We start from the raw sequence: 21,521 nt of genomic DNA, 5'->3' as shown, positions 1-21,521 counted from the left end.
GATTCCTCAGCACCACATAAGCAAAAAGAAAAAAACCGGAAGTGGCGCTGTGGCTCAAGTGGTAGAGCGCTAGCCTTGAGCTGAAGAGCTGAGGGACAGCACCCAGGCCCAGAGTTCAGGCCCCACGACCGGACCCAAAAAGAAAAAAACAAAAAACCTGCCCTTGACTGTTTTTACTGTTCTATGTGAGGAAATGAGAAGCACACACAGACACTTCTGCAGTATATCAAAGCTCACCAATTGTCTCAAGAAAAAGCATTTTGTACAGTTATTTTGGTTGCAGCTATATGAGCTACAATTTCATATAATAGCAATTTTTACCTGAGAGTATGAATGATAGGCAATTTTATGTAGTTATTTATGTTTTGTGTTGATTGTGGGGCTTGAATAGTAACATTAAATTAAGGATAAGGCTGGGAATGTGGCTTAATAGTAGAATACTTGCCTAACATGCATGAAGCCCTAGTTTAGATTCTTCAGTACCACATAAACAGAAAAGGCCAGAAGTAGCACTGTGGCTCAAGTGGTAAAATGCTAGCCTTGAGCAAAAGAAGCTCAGAGGCAATGCCAAGGCCCTGAGTTCAAGCCCCAGGACTAGCAACAACTACAACAAAAAAATAATTTAGGATAGTAGGGCACATGTTTTCTCTTAGACTCAAAATCTAACCTCATATGTAAACACATGTAAATGGGCATATTCATAAGTATATACAATCTAGTTGACTTAGTATATGTAGTGAAACTTCATGGAGTAAAAACCTTTGAACTAACAGTTTAACAAAATGAAGATGAGGAAGCTGAAACAGTTTGATTGGAGTGTTGGGTAGTGGGAGGGAAATAGATTAATGGAAAACGAATGGGAAACAAAGTCATAATACCCCATGTATATATGTGATAAAGGAAGCAGGAAGTGTGACATGGGTCTGGGGAAAGAGGTGGAAGGTGAATGATAGAAAAGGTAAATGACCAAGAAGCGGACACATAAATGGACATGTTAAATTGTATCCTCTGCACAATCACTTGAAGAATACAAAATAAAATTTAAATAAATTAGGATAGTATTTACTTGGAAGGGTGATGCAATCTAGGTCATAGAAGGAGGTGGTAGAAATACCCTACATGTTTGTTTGAATTTATTTGGAGGAGTTTCCTGTCTTTGTTTGTTATATATGTGTTTGTTTACTACAGAGTAAACAATGTATAGCCCAAACTCATGATCCCCTCAGCCTCCTGAATGCTGGAATTACAGGCTTGTGCCACCACACCTGGTTTCTTTCTTTCTTTTTTTTTAATGGATTTCTTTTTTAAGGATTGAAGGTGTTAAGCAATATTAGGCAAACTTTCTACCACTGAACTACAACCCCAACCACTTTGTTGTTATTCTTTAATTCCATTCCCGGATATTTATTCTGTCAAAATTCTTGTACTTGTGGAAGACATTTCATGTACTCTTGTATATATTTTTTTCAACTTTAATTTATAAGTTTATTCTATATCCATGATAAAGTATGAGGTACTTGCATGTGTACTGACATGGGGAAAATGTCCAGCTAATATTAAGTGGCAGGCATGTTACAAAATTCTACAATATTCTAAAGGTGTGGATCAAACAATAGAATACATATCTACCAAGCACAAGGTCCTAAGTTCAAACCCAGTACTGCCAAAAAAGTAATAGATTTTTTTTTAAATTCTGCTAGGTGTCAGTGGTTCATGCCTGTAATCTTAGCTACTCAGGAGGCTGAGATCCAAAGATCTGAGGCAGGAAATCCTGTGAGACTCGTATCTCCAATTAACCACCAAAATACCAGAAAGTAGAGCTGTGATTCAAATGGTAGAGCACTAGTCTTGAGCTAAAATCTCAAGGACAATGTTCAGGCCTCGAGTTTAAGCTCCAGCACCACCACAAAGGAAAATAAAATAAAATATACTCCACAGCATAATTCTCTTTTAATAAAAATATGAAAGTGTTCATTGAACTAAATCTGACCTACATACACCAAAATATGAACAGTGATGATTTCCAGCATGATTTCATTTCAAAATTATACATCTATGTTTCAGTCTTTTCCAGTAATCTCTTTGATTTTTGTGATCAACAAGACAACAATAAAGATTATTATTATTATTTTTTTTTTTTTGTCAGTCGTGGGGCTTGAACTCTGGGCCTGGGCGCTGTCCCTCAGCTCTTCAGCTCAAGGCGAGTGCTCTACCACTTGAGCTACAGCGCCACTTCTGGTTTTCTGGTGGTTTATTGGAGATAAGAGTCTCACAGTCTCTCCTGCCCGGGCTGGCTTTGAACCGCGATCCTCAGATCTCAGCCTCCTGAGTAGCTAGGATTACAGGCGTGAGCCACCAGCGCCCGGCAATAAAGATTATTTTTATGTTTGTAAAAACTTGTTTCAAACAGAGAAACATTTCTTTTTCCCTCTAGGAGTAGAAAAGATAATCATTAGATTCCATATAGAAGAGTTAGTGAGAACAGAGGTAAAAATGGAAAGGGCTTTGGGGTTCAGGTTCCTTTAGCGTTAAGAGAATAAGTGAATGGGGACTGATCAGATCTGCCTTTCTTAAGCACAAACAAAACTTCTCCCTGTCACTTTCCGCCATGGCTCAGGAAGTAACTGAAATCTTGACCAGCTATTTTTCAGGCTTGTCCCATTGTTCCAGGTCCCCAGCCGACAGTATCTCCCAATAATGTTCTGACTTCCTAAATAAAATACCTATGAATCCAAGGAAAACATGGTAAGGTTAGAGCAAGTGCTCAGGGATACAATAGGGCAAATTATAGAGCAAAAGAAATGCTAAGGATAAGGAAATACTAGGCAATCTTATTCTAGGCCAGTCAGTAGATCACTCTTTCTCCATTTAGTGCACCTAAATTTTCTATTGCAGAGCCAAGTATGGTGTAATCCCAGCATTCAGGAGACTGAAGTAGGAGGATCACAAATTCAATAACAGCTTGGAATACACAGTGAGACACTGTCTCAAGAAAAGAAAAGAAGGGGCTGGGAAGGTGGCTCAGTGGTAGAACACTTGCCTTGCATGCTCAAGGCCCTGGGTTCGATTCTCAGCACCACATAAGAAAAAAGCCAGAAGTGGCGCTGTGGCTCAAGTATAAGAGTGCTAGCCTTGAGCTGAAGAGCTGAGGGACAGCACCCAGGACCGGAATTCAGGCCCACGACCAGACCCCCCCCCAAAAAAAAAAGAAAAATTCCCTTGCTAGTGGTGAAGGTCTTAGGCTTATAGAGATATGGAAAGGAGGGTGTTCTGTGGTAAAGAAGAGAGTTTAGATTAACAAAGGAAAATAATTCTAAGCTCATGTGGTCATTTCTGTATAGAACATTTCCCATCTATCCTGTCCAGGCAAGCTTGTATTCATTCTTCAGATTTTAAATAATGGGTACTTTCTGGGGAAACCCCAGAAACTAACTCCAGCCCATCTTCAGTACCCTCCAAAATGGAAGTAGAGGTTTCCTTGCTCCCTCAGCCTGTGTTTCCCTTATTCAGCACTATCCCACTAATAGTTACCTATTTGTTGATTCTCCAAGTAGAATTTAAGCTTCCGAGGTCAAAGGCTGTGATAGGTATGTTATGCCTCAGAAAAATGGTAAATAAAATAAAAAGTGGAGAGGGCAAGAGATAAGAGAATCCTCCACTTACATAACTCGAGTGTGGTTCACATCAGGCTAGAGGAGAAGCCTCTTGGCCAAGGGAAAGCAACATAGGCATTATCCTCTTTCTATCCCTTTCTTTTGTCCTGGCGCTCCCTCTCATTCTCTCTACCACCACATCCTGTTGTGAACTTGAGCTCCCTCCACTGGCTCAACTTCACATTTACAGGGAATCAAGCCCAGGTACCCTGGTCGTTTTTTTTTCTCTTCCCTCTGATATCTTCTTACTTCTCCCATTCAGGGTAGAGGAGGTAAGGAGGGAAAGGAAAAGAAAAGGTAAAAATAGGTTTCTGGGCTAAAGACGTGGCTCAAGCACTTGAACCCTTTCTCAAGTAGTGAGAGCACTAGCCTTGAGTTCAAACTCCAACCCCCACCCCTCAAGGAAAACAAGTTTCCAAGATCCCACACCCCACACCTCCCATCTTTAACATCAAGAGAACTTACTTGTTTCATACTCTCACCTCATGCTTAGTTTCCAGAGGTCTCTACTTCCATCTCCTACTCCAGCTAATTCACAGAGATGTTGATTTCTGGAGCTTTTGGCTGATACATCAGCTCTGACTGTGGAAGAGAGATCCTAAGATTAGTTGGGAATATACAGAGACAGACAGAGAAACAGAGGGAGGAAGGGAATAGGATATCCTTCATTCTGCCTGTGTCAATGCAGAGCTAAGAGAAATGCTTGTTGTTGTTGTTGTTGTTATCAGATCTTCAGGTTTAGTGGAGATATTAGGGTTTAGGGATAGCTCCTGGACCCATTCCCCTAGGAAGGCCTAGACTAGAGCTCACATCTTCACTGTCACTTCCATTAAATGAGTGATCTGGCTCCAGCCCTTTCTCAGGGATGTTCCTTTCCTCCTCTGGCATGAGCTCATCCAGCCAGAGAAGTTCCTGTGGCGAGAAGACCCACTCCAGTGCCTTTCGAACCCCTACCAAGCCCAGCAACTGCAAAAACAGAAACAAGCCAAGGATTGTGAGCAACAGCAGCTGAAAAATAAGTGTAACATTTATTGAACACTTCCTATATGCAAGGCATTGAGTGTTAACACATTGCTAGATACATCATTAGATATAAAAAGTGTTCACATTATACATCAAAGAAATAGAAACCCAGAGAAGTTAGTTACTTCCTAGAAGTTAGACAACTGGGATGTGATAACCTACTGCAAAGCCTGTGCCTCTTTCTCATCCGTGAGGAACAGAAATTGTCAACACTGTCTTTCCTAGGACGTCACTCTTCTTTCTGAGTTTATGAGATAAGCTCAAGAGGTTGGGAAAGGAAGTGGATTAACTATCACAGGACAAGTCTGTGTATCGCTCAGCTATCTTTTCTTGTCTTAGCATTTCCAATCAGGAAGCACCAGGGCAAGTGAGAGAAAGAGAGGAGCTTTTGTAGAGGCTTTGACTATCCTCCCAGACTCACATTCTCCCAAAACCTCCCCCACGACAACCTAACCCTGCCCCAAGTCACCATGATGGGGAAGATGATGGCTGCAGGGGTAGACTTGATTATCCAAAGCAGACCTAGGCAGGCAAGCTGAATGGCTGTGAAAAGGTGGACTCTGCTCAGAGGCACATGCCGTAAGAACAGCAAGTCTGGCTGATGTTTTGCAGGCATCAACAACAGCTGCACTCTCTTCATGAACTGGGAAGATGAGAGGAAAAGGAAACAGGCCATTCGGTGACCTGGATGTCACTGCAACTGTCCCAGCCAAACATGGGGGAGGGTAGAAAGTTCCCTTGGCCTCCCCACCCTGAGTGTGACACAGGGTCCCTGTTGCCCAAGAGAGGCAGCCATGCAATAGGAGGGGGATTGACAACTGAGGGCAGGAAGAGAAGTGTTGCTAGGAGATTTTAATGGCCTCACCTGGATGCTACTAAGTGCTGCCACCCCCATGTACAGGAAGATGCCATAGAGCACAGGCATTGGAATAAACTGGTAGGAAAAAAAAATGGAAAGCTTGCAAAATAGCTTACCTTCCAGCTGTCCAGATGTCCCACTTTAGTGTTAACATCTGAGCTTGTCCAGGCTTTCTTTTCCTGGTACATTGTGCATGCCTAGTTTCATTGAATTCTCTCATTAATCACATGAAATAAATTATAGTCTGCACTTTCAGATGGAGAAACTGAAAGAGAAACTTGTCCATTTCCTAGTGTCTTTCTGTCCCCCCGACCCCCCAAGATCCTCTTGCCTCAGCCTCCTGAGAACAAGGATGATAGGCATGCACCACCACACTAAGGTTCTTTTCCAATTTCAGGTATCCCATACCCCTCTGTTCTCTATGTTCCCAGTATACTGTTATCCTTTCCTTCATCAATGCACCCATTTGGTTCTACCCACTGCAGAGCCTTTTGCTTTGCTCTACTTCCCACCAAAGTGTTCTCCCAGATTTCTTTATGGGCAGTTCCTTCTCAGCACTCATGGTTCATCTCATGACAGCTCAATGATAACCACTCAATATGAAGTAGCCTCAACCACATTATCTACTTATTTTTCATAGATGTTATCTCTATCTGAAGTTATCCTATTTTACTTTTTTTTTTTTTGGTCTGTCGTGGGGCCTGAACTCTGGGCCTGGGCGCTGTCCCTCAGCTCTTCAGCTCAAGGCTAACGCTCTACCACTTGAGCCACTGTACCACTTCCGGCTTTTTCTGCTTATATAGTGTAGAGGGATCAAATCCAGGGCCTCATGCATGCAAGGCAAGCATTCTACCACTGAGCTACCTTCCCAGCCCCTACTTTCTAAAAATATATGTTGAGATTGCTTTGGAAAGGCAGAAAAGGAGAATGATAGATGGGGTAGGATTGATTGGAACATATTGTAAATTGTGGAAATGTAACAATGAAATTGTTCTCTGTATAACTAATGTAAGCTAATTTGAAGAAAAGAAAGATGCCAGGTGCCAGTGCTCACATCTATAATCCTAGCTACTCAGGAGTCTGAGATCTGAGGATTGTGGTTTGAAGCCAGCTAGGGCAGGAAAGTCCATGAGATTAAAAGGAAAAGGGAAAGGAAGAGAAAACAAAAAGAAAAGAAAATCTGGGGGCTGGGAAGGTGGCTCAGTGGTAGAGCGCTTGCGTTGCATGCCTGAGGCCCTGGGTTCGATTCCTCAGCACCACATAAGCAAAAAGAAAAAAGACGGAAGTGGCGCTGTGGCTCAAGTGGTAGAGCGCTAGCCTTGAGCTGAAGAGCTGAGGGACAGCGCCCAGGCCCAGAGTTCAGGCTCCACGACCGGACCCCCTCCCCCCCAAAAAATCTGTCTCATCACCAGACCTCAAGGATAGAAACATGGTCTATTTGGCTTGCCACTGTATCCTCAGTACCTAGAACAGTGCTTGGCATGTGGTTCATGAGAGTCACCTAGTTAGTGACTGATACAGTCCATCTGGCCCTCTACTGCATCACTCTCACTCAGCCACCGTGTACTTTTCCTCACCTCACTTCATGGCTCTTGTCTTCTGCCAGTGACTTTTGTCTGATATTTTCTGCACCCTCCATGACTGCTTTGCTGCTTTGCTATCTTGGCTTGTTGATCATTTCTGCTATCACTTGTTACTAAACTTTCACTTGTGTGTGTTGACCGTAGGTGCTTAGTCTCATATTTTTCATTATTCTTCTGTCCTCAGTTTTCCTGGGTGGCTATCAGAGCATGGTATCTAAGAGATGTTCTGGCTCTCTAGGTGGGCTCTTGCAAGTTACTTTACCTCTTTAAACTTTACAGTTCTCATTTGTAAAGTACATATGCCTCCCAAGGTTAATATGAGGATTGAATGAGACTGTATAAATCCTATTGACTGTGTCAGTACCAGTTGTTGCTACGTACTGACTCTCATCCTGGCCTGACAGGTACCTTGAGTACAGGTGCCAGGAAGATGGAGGTGCCAGTAAGGATGAACACCATTAGGCCCGTCAGCCTCTGCTCCCTGTGGGGAGAAAGAAGAGATAGCTACAGTTTGGAAGAGTGCCTAACACCTAGGCTAGATATCAAATGACTCACTAGTAGAGGCCCTAGCAGCCAGAGGAAAATAGATCCTCTAGTCAGTTCCCCTCAACTGATAGACAGGAAAGGCACTTTACATGAGGTCCCCAGGCCACCAGTATCTGGCTAATAATATATTTTAGACAGATTGTGTTTCCAACAGTTTCAAACTTGCTTGTAATGAATTCCTTTGAACAGCCATTGATATGCTTCTGCATTGAGCAGGGACTATCAGGTGGTACATCACTCTCCACTTAAGCTTTGGCTACCTCCACCTTTGAGGGCCCTCCTCCTCATCACGATTGAAGGGGAGAAAATCCCGAGTCCAGAACCCACCCACTACAGTGAGTTTAAACTGTCAAAATAACTGTCACATATCCCATAACTACCTTGCTCTTCTCCTCCTACTCGAGCCTCTGAATCCAGGCCTTACCTGATGCCCAGAAAGCTGGGGGCCTCCCCAGGAGCATAGACTCTGCTTTCTCTCCGGAGACTGTCCATGTGGGCCAGGGAGATGACAGTGGCTGAGACATACCAGGGCAGCCCAAGCACTGATGTGAGCAGAATCAACACAGCCACACAGAACAAGTCCAGGTGGAAGCCAGCTCCCTTCTGCAGGGAGTGGATGGAGGATGATGAGTGGATGGAGGCTACCCTGGACCATAGAAGAGGGGCAACCTGGACTCCATCCTGGAGTTTCTGTCCCTTGATCTAGGATCTTAATGATCAAGCCTTACCTGCAGTCTATATTCAGTGCGGTTGAGGATGACTGCTGTGATCTGCTGGTCCATGAAGATGAGAATAGACAGCAGCAGGGCAGGCAGGGCAGCTGCCACACTCAACCACCAGGAGTTAGCTCCAAAAGGTGACACCAGCCAGCCACGCCCAGGGAGTGTAGGCTGAGGGAAGGCATTCCATGGACAGATGTACATGGAATACATGGGTTCCAAGAATACATGTGTACCCCCACCCCACAGTCTCAGTACTCTTTTACAGTCTACTCCCCTTTCTAGGACACTGGATGCTAGGGGAAAGTGTGTGTGTGTGTGTGTGTGTGTGTGTGTGTTGTGCTTCAAAACATCCCAGTACCTTAAAAGAAGGCAAGATGGGGCCAGGCTGGCTGGAGCCAAAGGCTCTAGGCATTTGCTGTGAGGTCCCTCCCTCACTGGCTATGGCCTTCCCACACTTCTTGCAGTATAGTATATACAGCCCTCCTTATTAGACACTCCCCCATTCAGGGTGGGGCAGCTCAGGCTCAGACATGCCCAGATCTGGGGTAGGGGTGGGGCAGGGCTAGGTGTGTCTGCGTCTGCTTTGATTATAAGCGTCTGTTGGAAGCAGAAGGCCTGGATTGCTACTTGGAGTTCTGAGCCCCTGAGGCTGCCCCAAATAGAGCCTTCCTGCCCTTCTGTACTGGAGGAAACCAGTGGGAAGTCTCTTGTAGCACAAAGCCTAATAATCAGTACAAAGCTTTGTTCTATACAGTCACACCCTAGAGAGAGAGCTCCAGCTTTACTGGAACGAAGCAGGCAATGAGGAGTGAAAGAAAAGAGTGAGAATTAGTGAAGTAGGCAGGGCCACAGTAAAGGGTAGGGAGAGCTCATAACAATAATGACTAACATTTACTGAAGACTTGTTATGTGTCGAGCACTGTGAGACGTGCCAAACACTAGGATCTACTGTAAACCTCAAAATAACCTATGAGGTAGGAGCTATTGTTATATTATTTCCATCTTATAGATTAAGAAATAGGCTTTCAATAAATTGCTTAATGCATACATACGAAGTGGCAGAACTGAAATTTAAGCCCAAGGCTGGCTGTACAGAGCCCATCTACTGAAAAGTAATAGCTACTGTGCATAATCTTCTATTATCACTCATGTACTACTTCATGTAATGCTCCCAACAGCTCTGTGGGACCATTATCATTACTATTTTTTTATTTTATGAGTGAGGAAAGAAATTCATGAAGAAAAGAATAGCAACTGTGCATCTTTTCTCTTCCAAGGTTTGTTAGCGCTGATGTTCCCCTATCCACCATCAAATGGCCCAGCTCTCACCTTGAATTCTGTGGGTACCAGGAGCTTCGGGGTGGCTAGGCCCAGGAAAGCATCAAGGACACAGCCCAGCAGGATAGCCAGGACTGAGGAAAAGTCGCTGAACACTTTGCGCACCTGGCCACACAGTGGATACAGTGAGGTCTGGACCTGCCATGTCTTTCCTTTCACATCCTGTCCCATTTCCAAACAGGACTCAAAGCCAAGAGAATAACTCTCACATAGAAAAAAAGGCAACACTCACCATGGAGGGGAAGAGGCGGCTGTTCTTTACATGCTTGAGAGCCGTAGCAAAGAAGAAGGAGGTAAGGAAGAGGAGAAGAGAGAAGAGGGCGATGTCTGGCACTGTATGGCATCCAGGACCACGAGGGTAGCCTCCCTTCTGGGTGCACTCAGGAGGAGGTAACAAGGATGCATTGACCAGGCCTAAATCCTATATGAAGGGATAGTCAGCTACTGGGGGTAGTGGAAGCAGAGAGAGCATCATACTCTTCTATACCCACCTCAGGGGAAAAGGGACATGCAGGATGGGAAATCATTGGCCATGAGGTGGGGAGAGCTGAGATCAACTGAGTGCTTTGGTTTTCCCTCTTTTTTCCCAAACCTTCCCAGGAGCAAGCCCTCACCATGCTTAAGATGTCATCTCTGTCATTTGGCTTTGTCCTTGTCCACTGAGACACATTTTCTGGGAAGCAGAGAATAATTCAGTTGCATACCCCCTCCAGCCCCTTCTCAGCAACCACAGGATTCTAATCTGATGGTCCAGCTAATCACAGAGTTCTGCTTTCTGGCAACTCCATTGCAACCCCATATGTATTCCTCAGGGTACTGCCACCTACCCAGAATCCTCAACTTCTCTACCATCTGTATCCCACAGGATCAGGCCAGAGCAGTTGCTCAGAAAATGGCTTTATTTATGAACTCACAAATCTGTTCCTACCAGAGCAAGAACTGGTCTTGTCCATGCCTAGCAGAGAGTCCTGCACACTTTAGAGAGAACACCACTCCCAGTCTTGGTGCTGCCTTCCACATGTAGGGTTATGTTCAAATAGAACACTCCAAGCCTTTCTCTAGCTACTTGATTGTTGCCATCCAGGAAGTGATGTGACTTACTTGATTGGTGAGTTTAAGAGATGAAGCTGGGTGTGCTAGGCCCTACCACTCCCTCTGCCTGTTTGGTGCATGTATTTAACTCTACTCCTCTGGGGCAATTAGGTCTCTATCCATTGCTGCTGTGAAGTCAAGAATTGGCTTTAAGCTGGGCGCCGGTGTCTCATGCCTGTAATCCTAGCTACTCAGGAAGCTGAGATCTGAGGATTGTGGTTCAAAGCCAGCCTGGGCAGGAAAGCCCATGAGACTCTTTTTTTTTGGGGGGGGGGGGGGGAGGGTCCAGTCGTGGGGCCTGAACTCTGGGCCTGAATGCTGTCCCTCAGTTCTTCAGCTCAAGGCTAGCGCTCTACCACTTGAGCCACAGTGCCACTTCCGGCTTTTTTCTTTTTTATGTGGTGCTGAGGAATCGAACCCAGGGCCTCCGGCATGCAAGGCAAGCGCTCTACTACTGATCTACCTTCCCAGCCCCTCCAAGAGACTCTTATCTCCAATAAACCACTCAGAAAACCAGAAGTGGCTCTGTGGCTCAAGTGGTAGAGTGCTCACCTTGAGCTGAAGAGCTGAAGGACAGAGCCCAGGCCCAGAGTTCAAGCCCCACAATCACACACACACACACACACACACACACACACACACACACACAAAATCCAATCACACACACACAAGTGTGTTCTTCTATCAAGTCTTTGATATCTTTATTGTGTCTAATAAGGACCATGAGTTTTCTGAGTAGCTAAGATTACAGGCATAAGCCAATGGTATCTGGCTAAACACAAGCTTTGTTGACCTCCATGTCAAGTGATTCAGAACCAAAGAGGGTAAGAGTGTTATTGTTCGTTAGATAAATACTCAGCATTTTCCTGAACTTAATCAGTGGTCCTTCCCCCTCCCATATCCTTCCTTGCCTATTTCCCTGTTTCCCTCACCTACCTCCTGGGCCTGGATATTGACAGAAGCAGCCATAGGCAGGGGACCCTGGCCTTTGGATGGGATAGGCATGGGCCAAGCTCAGCATTTTTCCGAGGGCATCGTAGATGAAGATGAGGCTGATGAGTGCACAGAATCCTTCCTCTGTAAAGCGGGTGAAGTAACGTACCAGCACGCTGGCCTCTGTGGCCACCAGCACCAGGCAAAATGTGGCCACCCAGATGCCTACCCACAGGCGGAAGGGCAGGTAGTCCAGGCGGTAATCTCTGTGGGGATGAGATACAGGCAAGGATATGCCCCTCAAGCCAAAGAGATAGCTCCAGCCCTCTCGTCTAGCCAGGACAGACTGAGGGTATGACTAGTCGGAGGCTGGGGATATAGGGAAGGTCTCCTACCTGCAAAAAGTGAAGAGCAGGCGCTCAAAGACCAGCACTGGCCCGGTGCTGCTGAGGATGGTAAGGGGCTGACCTGCCATCAGGCAGAAGGCAGCCCCCGTAACTGCAGTGCCCAGGAAACTTTCCAGCACTCCCTGGAAGCCAATAGAGACATGACAGGACTCTGGCCTCCCTAGCACAGACACCCAAGCTTCAACAGAGTTTCTTCAGTCCCCAGAAGAAGAGGACCACAAAGCTAGTGTTTAGCCAGACACCATTGGCTCATGCCTGTAATCTTAGCTACTCAGAAGGCTAAGATCTGAGGATCATGGTTCAAAGCCTGGGAAAGAAAGTCTGTGAGACTCTTATCTCCAACAAACCAGCAAAAAGACAGAAGTAGAGATGTGGCTCAAGAGGTAGAGCCTTAGCTTTGGGTGAAAAAGTAAAGGACAGTGCCCAGGTTTAGGCCCTGAGTTCAAGCCCCAGTACTGGCACACACACACACACACACACACACACACACACACACACAAGCTGATGCCAACACATTTCCCATAACTGCACTTCCCACAACCCTCACACACCTGGGCACCTTCAGTGGCATCTCCCAAGAGACCCCCGAAAGTGATGGCATTTGTGATGGTGGCCAGGTAAATGTAGAGCACAGCTGAGAGACACTGGGGATGCAGGGCGTCCAAGAAGTCGCTGGAGTACCACAAGGCTTTCCGACGCACGTCCTGGACAAGACCCCCAAACAGCCTCCCACCCCACCCATGGGTCATCAGTGACCCATATTCCCATACCCCCAGCCTGCACTGGGCCTGATTTCTCTGTGGCCAGGCGATCCCCATGCAAAGAACCCCTACCTAGAGGCCCCATGACCCCTCCACAAAACCCCTAACCCTTTTTCCCCATCAATTCGCCTCACCAGCCGGTCCGCTGCAACTCTGGGTTGGGCATGTGTGGCCCACGATGGTGGTGCCTGTCCTCTGCTAGGGCTCCACGCAGCCCAGAGATGCCCCTGACCTCCCACACTTGCGAGGAGAGCCTGAGGAGAAGGGAAGCCCCTGGGGAACTGAAGAGCTCCATCCAGCCAGTGACTTGGTCTAGATTTGGTGGCACCCTGCCCCCTGGTGGCTGCTGTTTCCCCGATCTAACAGCCAGGTGTACTAGAAGAATCCCATCACTTCACCCAGACCAAGTGATGCCAGGCTCAGCCAAGATGGCAACTGTGAGGGACTTAGGGAGAGATAGGGAGAGAGAGAGGCAGAACTCTCCAAAGACAAGACCTCTAGACAAGAGCAGAGAGGAGGGATCTGATGGAATGATGGCCTCCAGGTACCTTTTGTGCTGAAAGGGCAGGCATTTAGGCGGGGGAATTCGGGCTGTCGGGTCCCACCGACCTGGGGGGAGCACTGTCACCTCCTGTAGGAAGGCATCTAGGGCCGCCAAAAGGTCATGAAGGTTGCTGGCCTGACGAACTGACCACTGGAATTGCTGGGTTTAGGGGCACAGAATGGGCAGGACATGCAGATTTGAACTTTAATACATTTTCACTCGAATGTTTCTCAAAATTAGAATCACCCAGATCACAAGCAGAGAAGTCATGCATCACTTTCAGGCATGCAAGTACTCATTTGATGGGTATTGAATGCCTAATATATGCCTGCACTGGGCCAGTAATCAGGTTACATTGGTAGCCATGGAAACTTCAGTCTCTATGTTATGAACTTCAATAAGCCTCCGTGTTGTGATTGGTCACACATACAGAGTCCAAACATGCTCACAGAAGCTCATGTGCATTTATGTGTACACGCACATATGCACACACACACACACACGCTTGCTCTACTCACCAGGTCACTGAGGAGGACAGCCATTGCTCTACCCATTTCATGGTAGGCCCTTCCAGGCATAGGGGGGCCCAGGAGGAGACAGAAAAACCTGAAGAAGGAACAAGGGCCTCACAGAAGGTCAGAGGCTGCTTCCCTCTAGGACAGCACAGCCCCCAGATGGGCAGCCTCTAGACCTGATGATGCTCAGTACTGACCTCCTTACCTGCCCTGTACATTCTCAAGTGCACATCTGCTCTGCAGTCCTGACCTTGCCCTGGATGCCATCCCCCACATCCTCAGGGACATGGATCCAGGGAAACCCCTTCCCTCCAGTAAACATCCTTCTTTAGGGCCCAGACTCCCACTCAGTTGCTTTACCTACTGGGGATGGGCACTTCAGTAAGTGGCCCCAGCACCACAGGATTCTGCAATCGAATGAAGGCCCCCAGTGGCCGTGCCAGGAAGCCCAGCTCTCCTGCCAGCACTGCTGCTGCCTCTGCCCCTGGAGGCAGCTTTTGTCTCAGGGGGTTACGATGCTGAGTAACCAGAAAGTAAGACATTATTATTTGGGGAAAGGAATGTTGCCAGGATCTCTCACTATGGGCCCACAGGAGGGAGGCCCTCTGTTAATTCCTAACCCCTCTGCCAGCCTTTCCCAGGGAAGACCACAAACCTGTTCCTTCAGGGGGGCATCCTCATCATGAGAATCCTTTCTTATATCAGTGGATTCTACAAAACAGGAGTCTGTAGAAATTAATAACACAGATTTTGGGGGTGAGTCGACCAGGGCTCCCTTACCAGCTTTGCCACTGACAGGCTGTGAGAACTGGCACACAACCCCTCCCCTTTTCTGGGCCTCAGTTTCCTCTTCACTAAAATGGGGATAATTGTACAACTTTCCAAGGTGACTTTCAAGATTAAATGCGATACTTCATGCAAGGGTCCTGGCACAATACCCACCAAGTACATTCCTTCACAGAACTCTGGCTGTTACGTTTCTATTCTTTCCTCCCCTATTTCCCTTCTCATCATTACCCCCAACTTTCTCTTGCTCATGAGTCCTGGGTTGAGGTCTTAACCAAGTTGAGGCCATTCCTGGCTCAGGAAGTTACAGGAGACATCTGGGATCCTTCTCCCATAGGGCATTGAGCCTGAGTCTCTCACCCCAGCAGAGCTTGGTGCCTCTCGTCTGGATGTTGTGTTGAGGTCTCTGCAGCAGCAAGGCCTGAAGTTGCCCTTTCAGCTCTGGACTCAGTGACTCCACCCTTATCACCTGCTCTGCAGAATAAATGTGGGACTTGAACCCCATCCTGATAGCCCTCTGCTTCCATTGCTCATACCCTTCCCCTTCCATTCTATTCTAGGAGTGACAGAGTACAGATGCCACCTTGTTCCTCTACTCTATCCATCTTGATCCTAAGAAAGGAATGGACAATCCTTAGAATGGGATTCATGGGGGGTGGGCTCTGAAAGGTTCCAAGACTGTAGATCTCTTGGGAAATGTCCTATCTACCCAGGCCCTCCCCAAAAAGGCTTCCATCCTACCCACAAGTTCCAGGAGACTCTGAGCTGGACAGTCCAACAGTATAAGGCCTTCTGCCAGCAGGCTTCGGAGTTTCTGGAGGCTGGCAAGTGCCAGGGTAGGTACATGGGGGGCACTCCACCGGCCAGCACCCACCTCCAGCTTCTCTTCGAACAGCACCCACCTGTGATGGGCAGACAGTGTTATTGGGGAACTCTCTCCCATGTCTAGGATCAGGGACACTACGGAGCCAGGAAAGGTAGAATGGTAGGAGTTCCTTGGCCCAGTACAGAATATATCCTCATATTAACTACCCTACCTTGGGTCTCAGAGAACCCAAAACTAGAATGCGGAGGAGACAGTAAGTATACAAATACTTATGGAAGGTGGAACACAGAGAGGAAATCAGAATTGAGGATGGGAAAGTACCCCCACAGAACTGGCTTGGTCATACTCACCTTCCTGTCTCTCTCCACTCAAGTGCCTGGGGCCAGCCCAGTAGTTCATTCAGCTGAATGAAGAGCATAGGGCTGTTGGGTACTACCATGTCCCTGCTGTCTGTGTCTAAGGGGACATCAGGACCAGGGCCAAGGACATTGTCCAGCTCTCCTGCAGGAACATTTTCACCAGCACTGGAGGTTTCAAATTCCTCCTGGCCTGGCAGCTTCATCTTGGGGAGGCTTACACAGAATCTCAAGGGCCTCTGGCTGGCTGCATTTATACTGCACCCCTTCCCACAACCTGACACAAACAGAGCAAGCCTGTTGGCCCCAGAGCATACTGGTCACCTCCTCACCTGCTTACTTCTCTACCCCCTGTGGCCTGAGAATATTTGTAAAGCTAGCCTGGCTTTTCCCAGTCTCTTCGGAAATGCTCAACTTGGGGGCAAACACAATATGTGTGCATTTCTCATGGGATCAGGTCTAATCTGAGTTTTGTATAAATAAATAGAAGAAATCCATACACCGACACCTCCTCTAACTTGTATCAAATAGAAACACCAAACCTCCAGGACTGTTTTAGGTATCAACAACATATCCCTCATACATTTGGACAAACTGGGAACTAATAAACAACTAGGCCTAGGCAGGGTAAAGGAGATAGCAGGTAGAGGCCTGCTGACTAATGATTTGAAAATGCAGTCAAGTCATAGAGAACATAATGCCTGTGCCTTAAATTCTTTTGACCAACAACATCTGGAAACTCCCTAATTCACCTTTGTTCCTATGTTCCCCCCCCCCCCCCCCCCCCCCGCTCTAACCCACATTGAAGACAGAAGACACAACCAGGGTGTGTTTGTAAAAGAGTTCCTGAAGTCACCTGAGCTAAGAAGAATGTAGTTACTTACCAAGTCCTGTTGGCTCTATCTGTTTCTAGAATTCAACCCTATCTTTAAGACTATCACCATGATCTAAGCCATCATCTCTTATTGCCTTCTATCCTCTCTAGCAATAATCTTCTCTGTTTTAGCTCTTCTCCTTGCCCAAAGTCCATCTGCCATATATCAGCCACAGGTTGTGTGTGTGTGTGTGTGTGTGTGTGTGTCTGGGTCTGGGTCTGTCTGTGTGTGCCAGGAGGGGCTGGAACTCAGGGCCTTGTGGTCTGGTAAGAGTTTACCACTTGAGCTACACTTCCAGTTTGGCATTTTGCTGTATAATTAGGGATGGAGTCTCACAGATTTTTTTCTGGTGGGGGAGGGAGGTGCGCTGGGCTGGCATCAAGCTATGATTCTCTCGATTTTATTCTCCTGAGTAGTTAGGATTACAGCCACCAGCACCTGGCTCATAGGGGTTCTAGCATTACTAGCCAAACATCTATGGATCACATCTGTAATCCTAACTACTCAGGAGGCTGAGATCTGAGGATTGAGATTCAAAGGTAGCCCAAGCAGGAAAATCTGTGATACTCTTATCTCCAATTAACCACCAGAAAACCAGAAGTGGTGCTGTGGCTCAAAGTGCTAAAATGCTAGCCTTGAGTGGAAGAAGCTCAGAGACAGCACCCAGGCCCTGAGTTCAAGTCCCACAGCTGGAAAAAAAAAAGCATTCCTGCTGGATGGGGTGACACATACCTGTAATCCCCGTATTGTGGAGGCTGAGGCAGAGGATCCAAAGTTCAAGATAACCTTGGATTACATAGGGAGAACCAATCTCAAAAAACAAAAAAACAACCCTCCCACTGAGAACACAAAAGGCATTCCAGTCACATTCTTTCCTACTCAAAACATTTCCAACACATGCCCACTACTCTCAGCATAAAAATTAAACTCATGTCATGGCCTACTATATTCATGGTCCATCTCCAGCCCACCCCACTGACCACATCTCTGCCATCGTTTTCTCTCTTCTTTCTAAGCCAGGAATATAATAAATGCCCTGTTTCTGCCAGAAGAGCTTTGTGGTAGCAGTTTTCTGTAAATTTCCACCCTAAATCCTTACATGCTTGAGTCCTTATCACTGAAGTCTAATGTCAAATATGACTTGCTCAAGGGAAACTTCCTTTTCTATCCTTAGTTTCCCTCTGAGGTTACTCTCCATAACATTGCTGTTTTATTTTCTTCCTAGCAGCCATCACTCTAGTAACTGCCTCATTTATTTGTTTATCATTTATTGCCTACCTCTCTACACACACACACACACACACACACACACACACACACACACTGAAATGTACTGTCTATGGAGAAGTATCTTATTTGTTTGTTGGCTGCTCCTTGAGCAGCCGGGCTCTCAATAAATACTTTTCGGATGAACGCATAGAGAGAAAAGGATTTGGCAAGGAGCCGAGCTACTCATGATGTCCACACGAGGGCGCTGCTTCCCACGCTCGAATCGCTAGAACCGCTCCCTTAGGCCAAGTGGCTGTGTTTTGTTTCCCAACTAGGGCGCTGGCGCCGAGATGGCGAGATGACAGGCAGGGAGGGGTACATGATCCTCTCTGCCTTGCCCTTGCCTATCGAGAATGAATCTAGGGAGATGGGGCTTGGGGCAGCACAAAAGGATAGGGAAGGGAGGAGTGTTCCAGTTCGTTTGAATGTGAGCCAAGCCCCTCAATAAATACCAGGAACCTGTCCCCTGAGAAAATGGGACCCAGGTGGTCCTCTCCACCAACCTCAGGTATAGTCTAAAAGGTCCCAAGGCAATCATTAGAGGAAGGAGTTACTACATTACCAATTGGCAAGGGTGACGAGTCTCAGGGGAAAGATAGATGTTTTCAGTCTCAAGGGGAATAGAAACTAGCCTAGGGCATGAAAAGGCCAGGGAACCCTTGTGACCATTACTTTCAGGAATGTGCCCCAATCTTAGGGACAGTGAACTCAAGACAGCTTGAGGATGATGAGATCATGGGTTTGGCATGCATACCCTCCCCCTCCACACACACACCTAATACCCTCTATTCCTGCCTTCACTCTTGACAGAGGTCTGAGGGTCTCTTGTGCATCTCTATGACCCTATCTACTCTGCCTGCTGTAGCAGAGCCATTAGGCCACCTCCCCAGATTCCACTCCCATACCCCTGTCTGAACTGAGCAGGTAGATGAGGGCTATGCCTATGGGCTCCAGTAGACTCCCAGACAGGACCCAGGACACATGAAGTGAGCAGACCAGGGGGTGTCTATTAGAGTTCAAACACCAGGTTCTCCTGTTGGCTAAGTCATATACCCTGGGCAAAGCCTTTCTCTCTGAGCTTCACTTCCTCTGCATGTAAATGGAGATTGTTGGATAGATGATTTCCAAGGTTCAAACCTCAATGCTATGCACTGTGCAGGATCTGGTGAAGTAGGGTGGCCTTGCCAACTAGCCACACTATGTGAACCCTGCATGGTTACTTCCCAGCAATGGGGAAAATTTACCTTGGCTGAACTTGAGTTTTCTTATGAGCAAGTGGGAAGTAATTAATAAAACATTTGTGGGTTGGCATTGCCAAGCATGTGTGAGGCCCCGGGTTCAATCTCCGGCACTGAAAATAAAGCCTATACTTTGTAGGCTTACTAAATGACACAATGATGTAAGATAGCCCTAGTACTCAATAAATACATAAAAGGAGGTTGTTATTCTTATATAACAATGAGAATAATTGCTCTAGAATGGAAAGAAAAGAAGCTTTTTAGGAAAGATACTAAAATGCTGAATGTCCAACTCCTGTCCTAGGCATATTATCTTACGCAAGCCTTACAATAAGTATTTTTAAAAATATAATTACTTCTCACAATGCCCATCTTCTGGCACAAAGATGAAGTTGAAGGCATCTGGAGGGAAAGAGGATGCAGAACCAGGGTGATGGAGTGTGTAGGACAAGACCACCTGGGTCTGCCATAAATTGCTCAGACTCAGACTTTCTGGTCCTCTCTGGCCTAAGACTTCTACACTTAAGTAGGAAGAAGAAAACTGGTAATAGTTGAGTTTCATATTCATTATTTATGTTCTCCCTGATTCCAGAAAAGATTGAAAGGTGTTTTATAACAGAAGACATAGACACAGGTATATATCTAAAGAATGTTTAAAGAGCCCTAAAATAAAATCAAATTATGGACAAAGGAAACTATCCTCAAAATCCTGGGTTAGAAATAACATTACAACTGAACACATGGTCTTAATTTGAGCTTCTTGGCTATGGAATCCATGAGTTCCACACTTGTCATATCTAATAAAAGGACTTACTATACCAGATAGACACCAAGACCATACCATAAGAAGAATTTATCCTTTCCAACTTGGGCCCGGCAGAATGGCTCCTGCAAAGAAGGGTGGTGAGAAGAAAAAGGGCCGTTGTGCCATCAACGAGCTGGTGACCCGTGAATACACCATCAACATTTACCAGCGCATCCATGGAGTGGGCTTTAAGAAGCGTGCTCTTTGTGCACTCAAAGAGATCCAGAAGTTTGCCATGAAGAAGATGGGGACTCCAGATATGTGCATCAATACCAGGCTCAACAAAGCTGTCTGGGCCAAAGGAATAAGGAATGTCCCCTACCAGATCTGTGTGCGGCTATCTGGAAAATGGGATGAGGATGAAGACTTCCCAAACAAGCTCTATACTCTGGTAACCTATGTCCCTGTTACCACATTCAAAAATCTACAGACAGGCTGGGAAGGGGGCTCAGTGGTAGAGCGCTTGCCTTGCATGCATGAGGCCCTGGGTTCGATTCCTTAGCACCACATAAACAAAAAGAAAAAAGCCGGAAGTGGCGAGTGTGGCTCAAGTGGTAGAACGCTAGCCTTGAGCTGAAGAGCTGAGGGACAGCGCCCAGACCCAGAGTTCAGGCCCCACGACCAGACCCAAAAAAAAAAAAATCTACAGACAGTCAATGTGAATGAGAATTCGTGTCAAATAAAGCTATAAAATTGCTTTAAAAAAAAAAAGAAGAAGAATTTATATATGAGACTATATTTTGGGGTGTGCTAGTACTGGGGATTGAACTCAGAGCCTGGGTGTTGTCCCTTAGCTTTTTCACTCTGTCACTTGAACCACAACTTCACTTCTGGCATTTGGTGGTGAATTGGAGATAAGAGTCTCAGACTTTCCTACCCAGACTGGCTTCAAACTGCTATCCTCAGATCTCAGCCTCCTGAGTAGCTAGGATTACAGGTATGAGCCAGTGGCACCCAGCTCAGAAAACTTTTTCAAAGGATATATATAGGAGGGCTTACCTTGTGTATCTCTTGTGTAAATAGCTCTAAATCTTTTAAAAATAATTATTTCCTGTGGGTGGGGATGGGAGGGAAAAATTGGGAGAGAGCAAAGGAAGGGGTGATATTGTCAAAAAGAAATGTACTCATTACTTGAGTCATGAAACGGTAACCCCTCAGTGTATTACCTTTATTAAAAACAATAAAATTTTAATTTAAAAATCAATATTTCCTTCTATCAAAAATATATTGTGAATACTTCTTTACTATCCTGAAATGAAGCTCAAATCTAATACCATAACTGTATATTTGCTCTGTAAAAAATCAATACCCTGGAGCCAGATACAATTAAGCACCTAATTCCCAGCTGAGACAGGAGATGAAGCCAGCTTGGGCTACATAGATGCAGTTT

At 46.2% G+C, this 21,521-nt stretch overlaps 2 protein-coding genes across 3 annotated transcripts; one reads left to right on the top strand and one right to left on the bottom strand.

Annotated features, from left to right (window-relative positions):
- Positions 1 to 2,325: 2,325 nt before the first annotated feature.
- Slc4a9 (solute carrier family 4 member 9) lies at positions 2,326 to 16,263 on the bottom strand. 2 transcript variants are annotated; one of them, XM_042692020.1, is made up of 22 exons: positions 15,939 to 16,263; positions 15,504 to 15,664; positions 15,123 to 15,236; positions 14,632 to 14,702; positions 14,337 to 14,494; positions 13,980 to 14,067; positions 13,466 to 13,620; positions 13,052 to 13,171; positions 12,708 to 12,882; positions 12,145 to 12,278; positions 11,753 to 12,015; positions 10,339 to 10,397; positions 9,957 to 10,145; positions 9,716 to 9,829; positions 8,393 to 8,554; positions 8,089 to 8,267; positions 7,527 to 7,599; positions 5,542 to 5,610; positions 5,146 to 5,319; positions 4,464 to 4,619; positions 4,136 to 4,235; positions 2,326 to 2,723 (listed from the first exon to the last, which is right to left on the bottom strand). In XM_042692020.1, the coding sequence occupies exons 1-21, from the start codon at positions 16,148 to 16,150 to the stop codon at positions 4,182 to 4,184; spliced, it is 2,880 nt and encodes a 959-aa protein (XP_042547954.1). In that variant the 5' UTR covers positions 16,151 to 16,263; the 3' UTR covers positions 2,326 to 2,723; positions 4,136 to 4,181. The 2 variants fall into 2 exon arrangements, with proteins under 2 accessions (XP_042547954.1, XP_042547955.1); XM_042692021.1 differs by lacking the exon at positions 4,464 to 4,619.
- A 3,919-nt stretch (positions 16,264 to 20,182) lies between these two features.
- Positions 20,183 to 20,831, top strand: LOC122118196 (60S ribosomal protein L31-like). Its single transcript, XM_042692128.1, has 2 exons — positions 20,183 to 20,565; positions 20,785 to 20,831. The coding sequence occupies exons 1-2, from the start codon at positions 20,208 to 20,210 to the stop codon at positions 20,820 to 20,822; spliced, it is 396 nt and encodes a 131-aa protein (XP_042548062.1). The 5' UTR covers positions 20,183 to 20,207; the 3' UTR covers positions 20,823 to 20,831.
- Positions 20,832 to 21,521: the final 690 nt, after the last annotated feature.

Source organism: Dipodomys spectabilis, unplaced genomic scaffold, assembly GCF_019054845.1.
Source record: "Dipodomys spectabilis isolate Male_0828 unplaced genomic scaffold, ASM1905484v1 ptg000147l, whole genome shotgun sequence".
NCBI classification, from domain to species: Eukaryota; Metazoa; Chordata; class Mammalia; order Rodentia; family Heteromyidae; genus Dipodomys; species Dipodomys spectabilis.
The sequence above is the reverse complement of the archived record's forward strand: the minus strand, read 5'-3'. Positions and strand labels throughout refer to the sequence as shown.

Bases quoted from the DNA above. Each gene is read 5' to 3' on its own strand.
- Slc4a9 (XM_042692020.1), bottom strand. From the start codon at position 16,150: ATGAAGCTGCCAGGCCAGGAGGAATTTGAAACCTCCAGTGCTGGTGAA. The intron at 14,068-14,336 runs GTAAAGCAACTG...TTCCTTCTTCAG, and splicing joins GAAGTGCCCATCCCCAGTAG to GTTTTTCTGTCTCCTCCTGG. The intron at 7,600-8,088 runs GTAAGGCCTGGA...TTCTCCCCACAG, and splicing joins CCCAGCTTTCTGGGCATCAG to GGAGCAGAGGCTGACGGGCC.
- LOC122118196 (XM_042692128.1), top strand. From the start codon at position 20,208: ATGGCTCCTGCAAAGAAGGGTGGTGAGAAGAAAAAGGGCCGTTGTGCC. The intron at 20,566-20,784 runs GCTGGGAAGGGG...ATCTACAGACAG, and splicing joins ATTCAAAAATCTACAGACAG to TCAATGTGAATGAGAATTCG.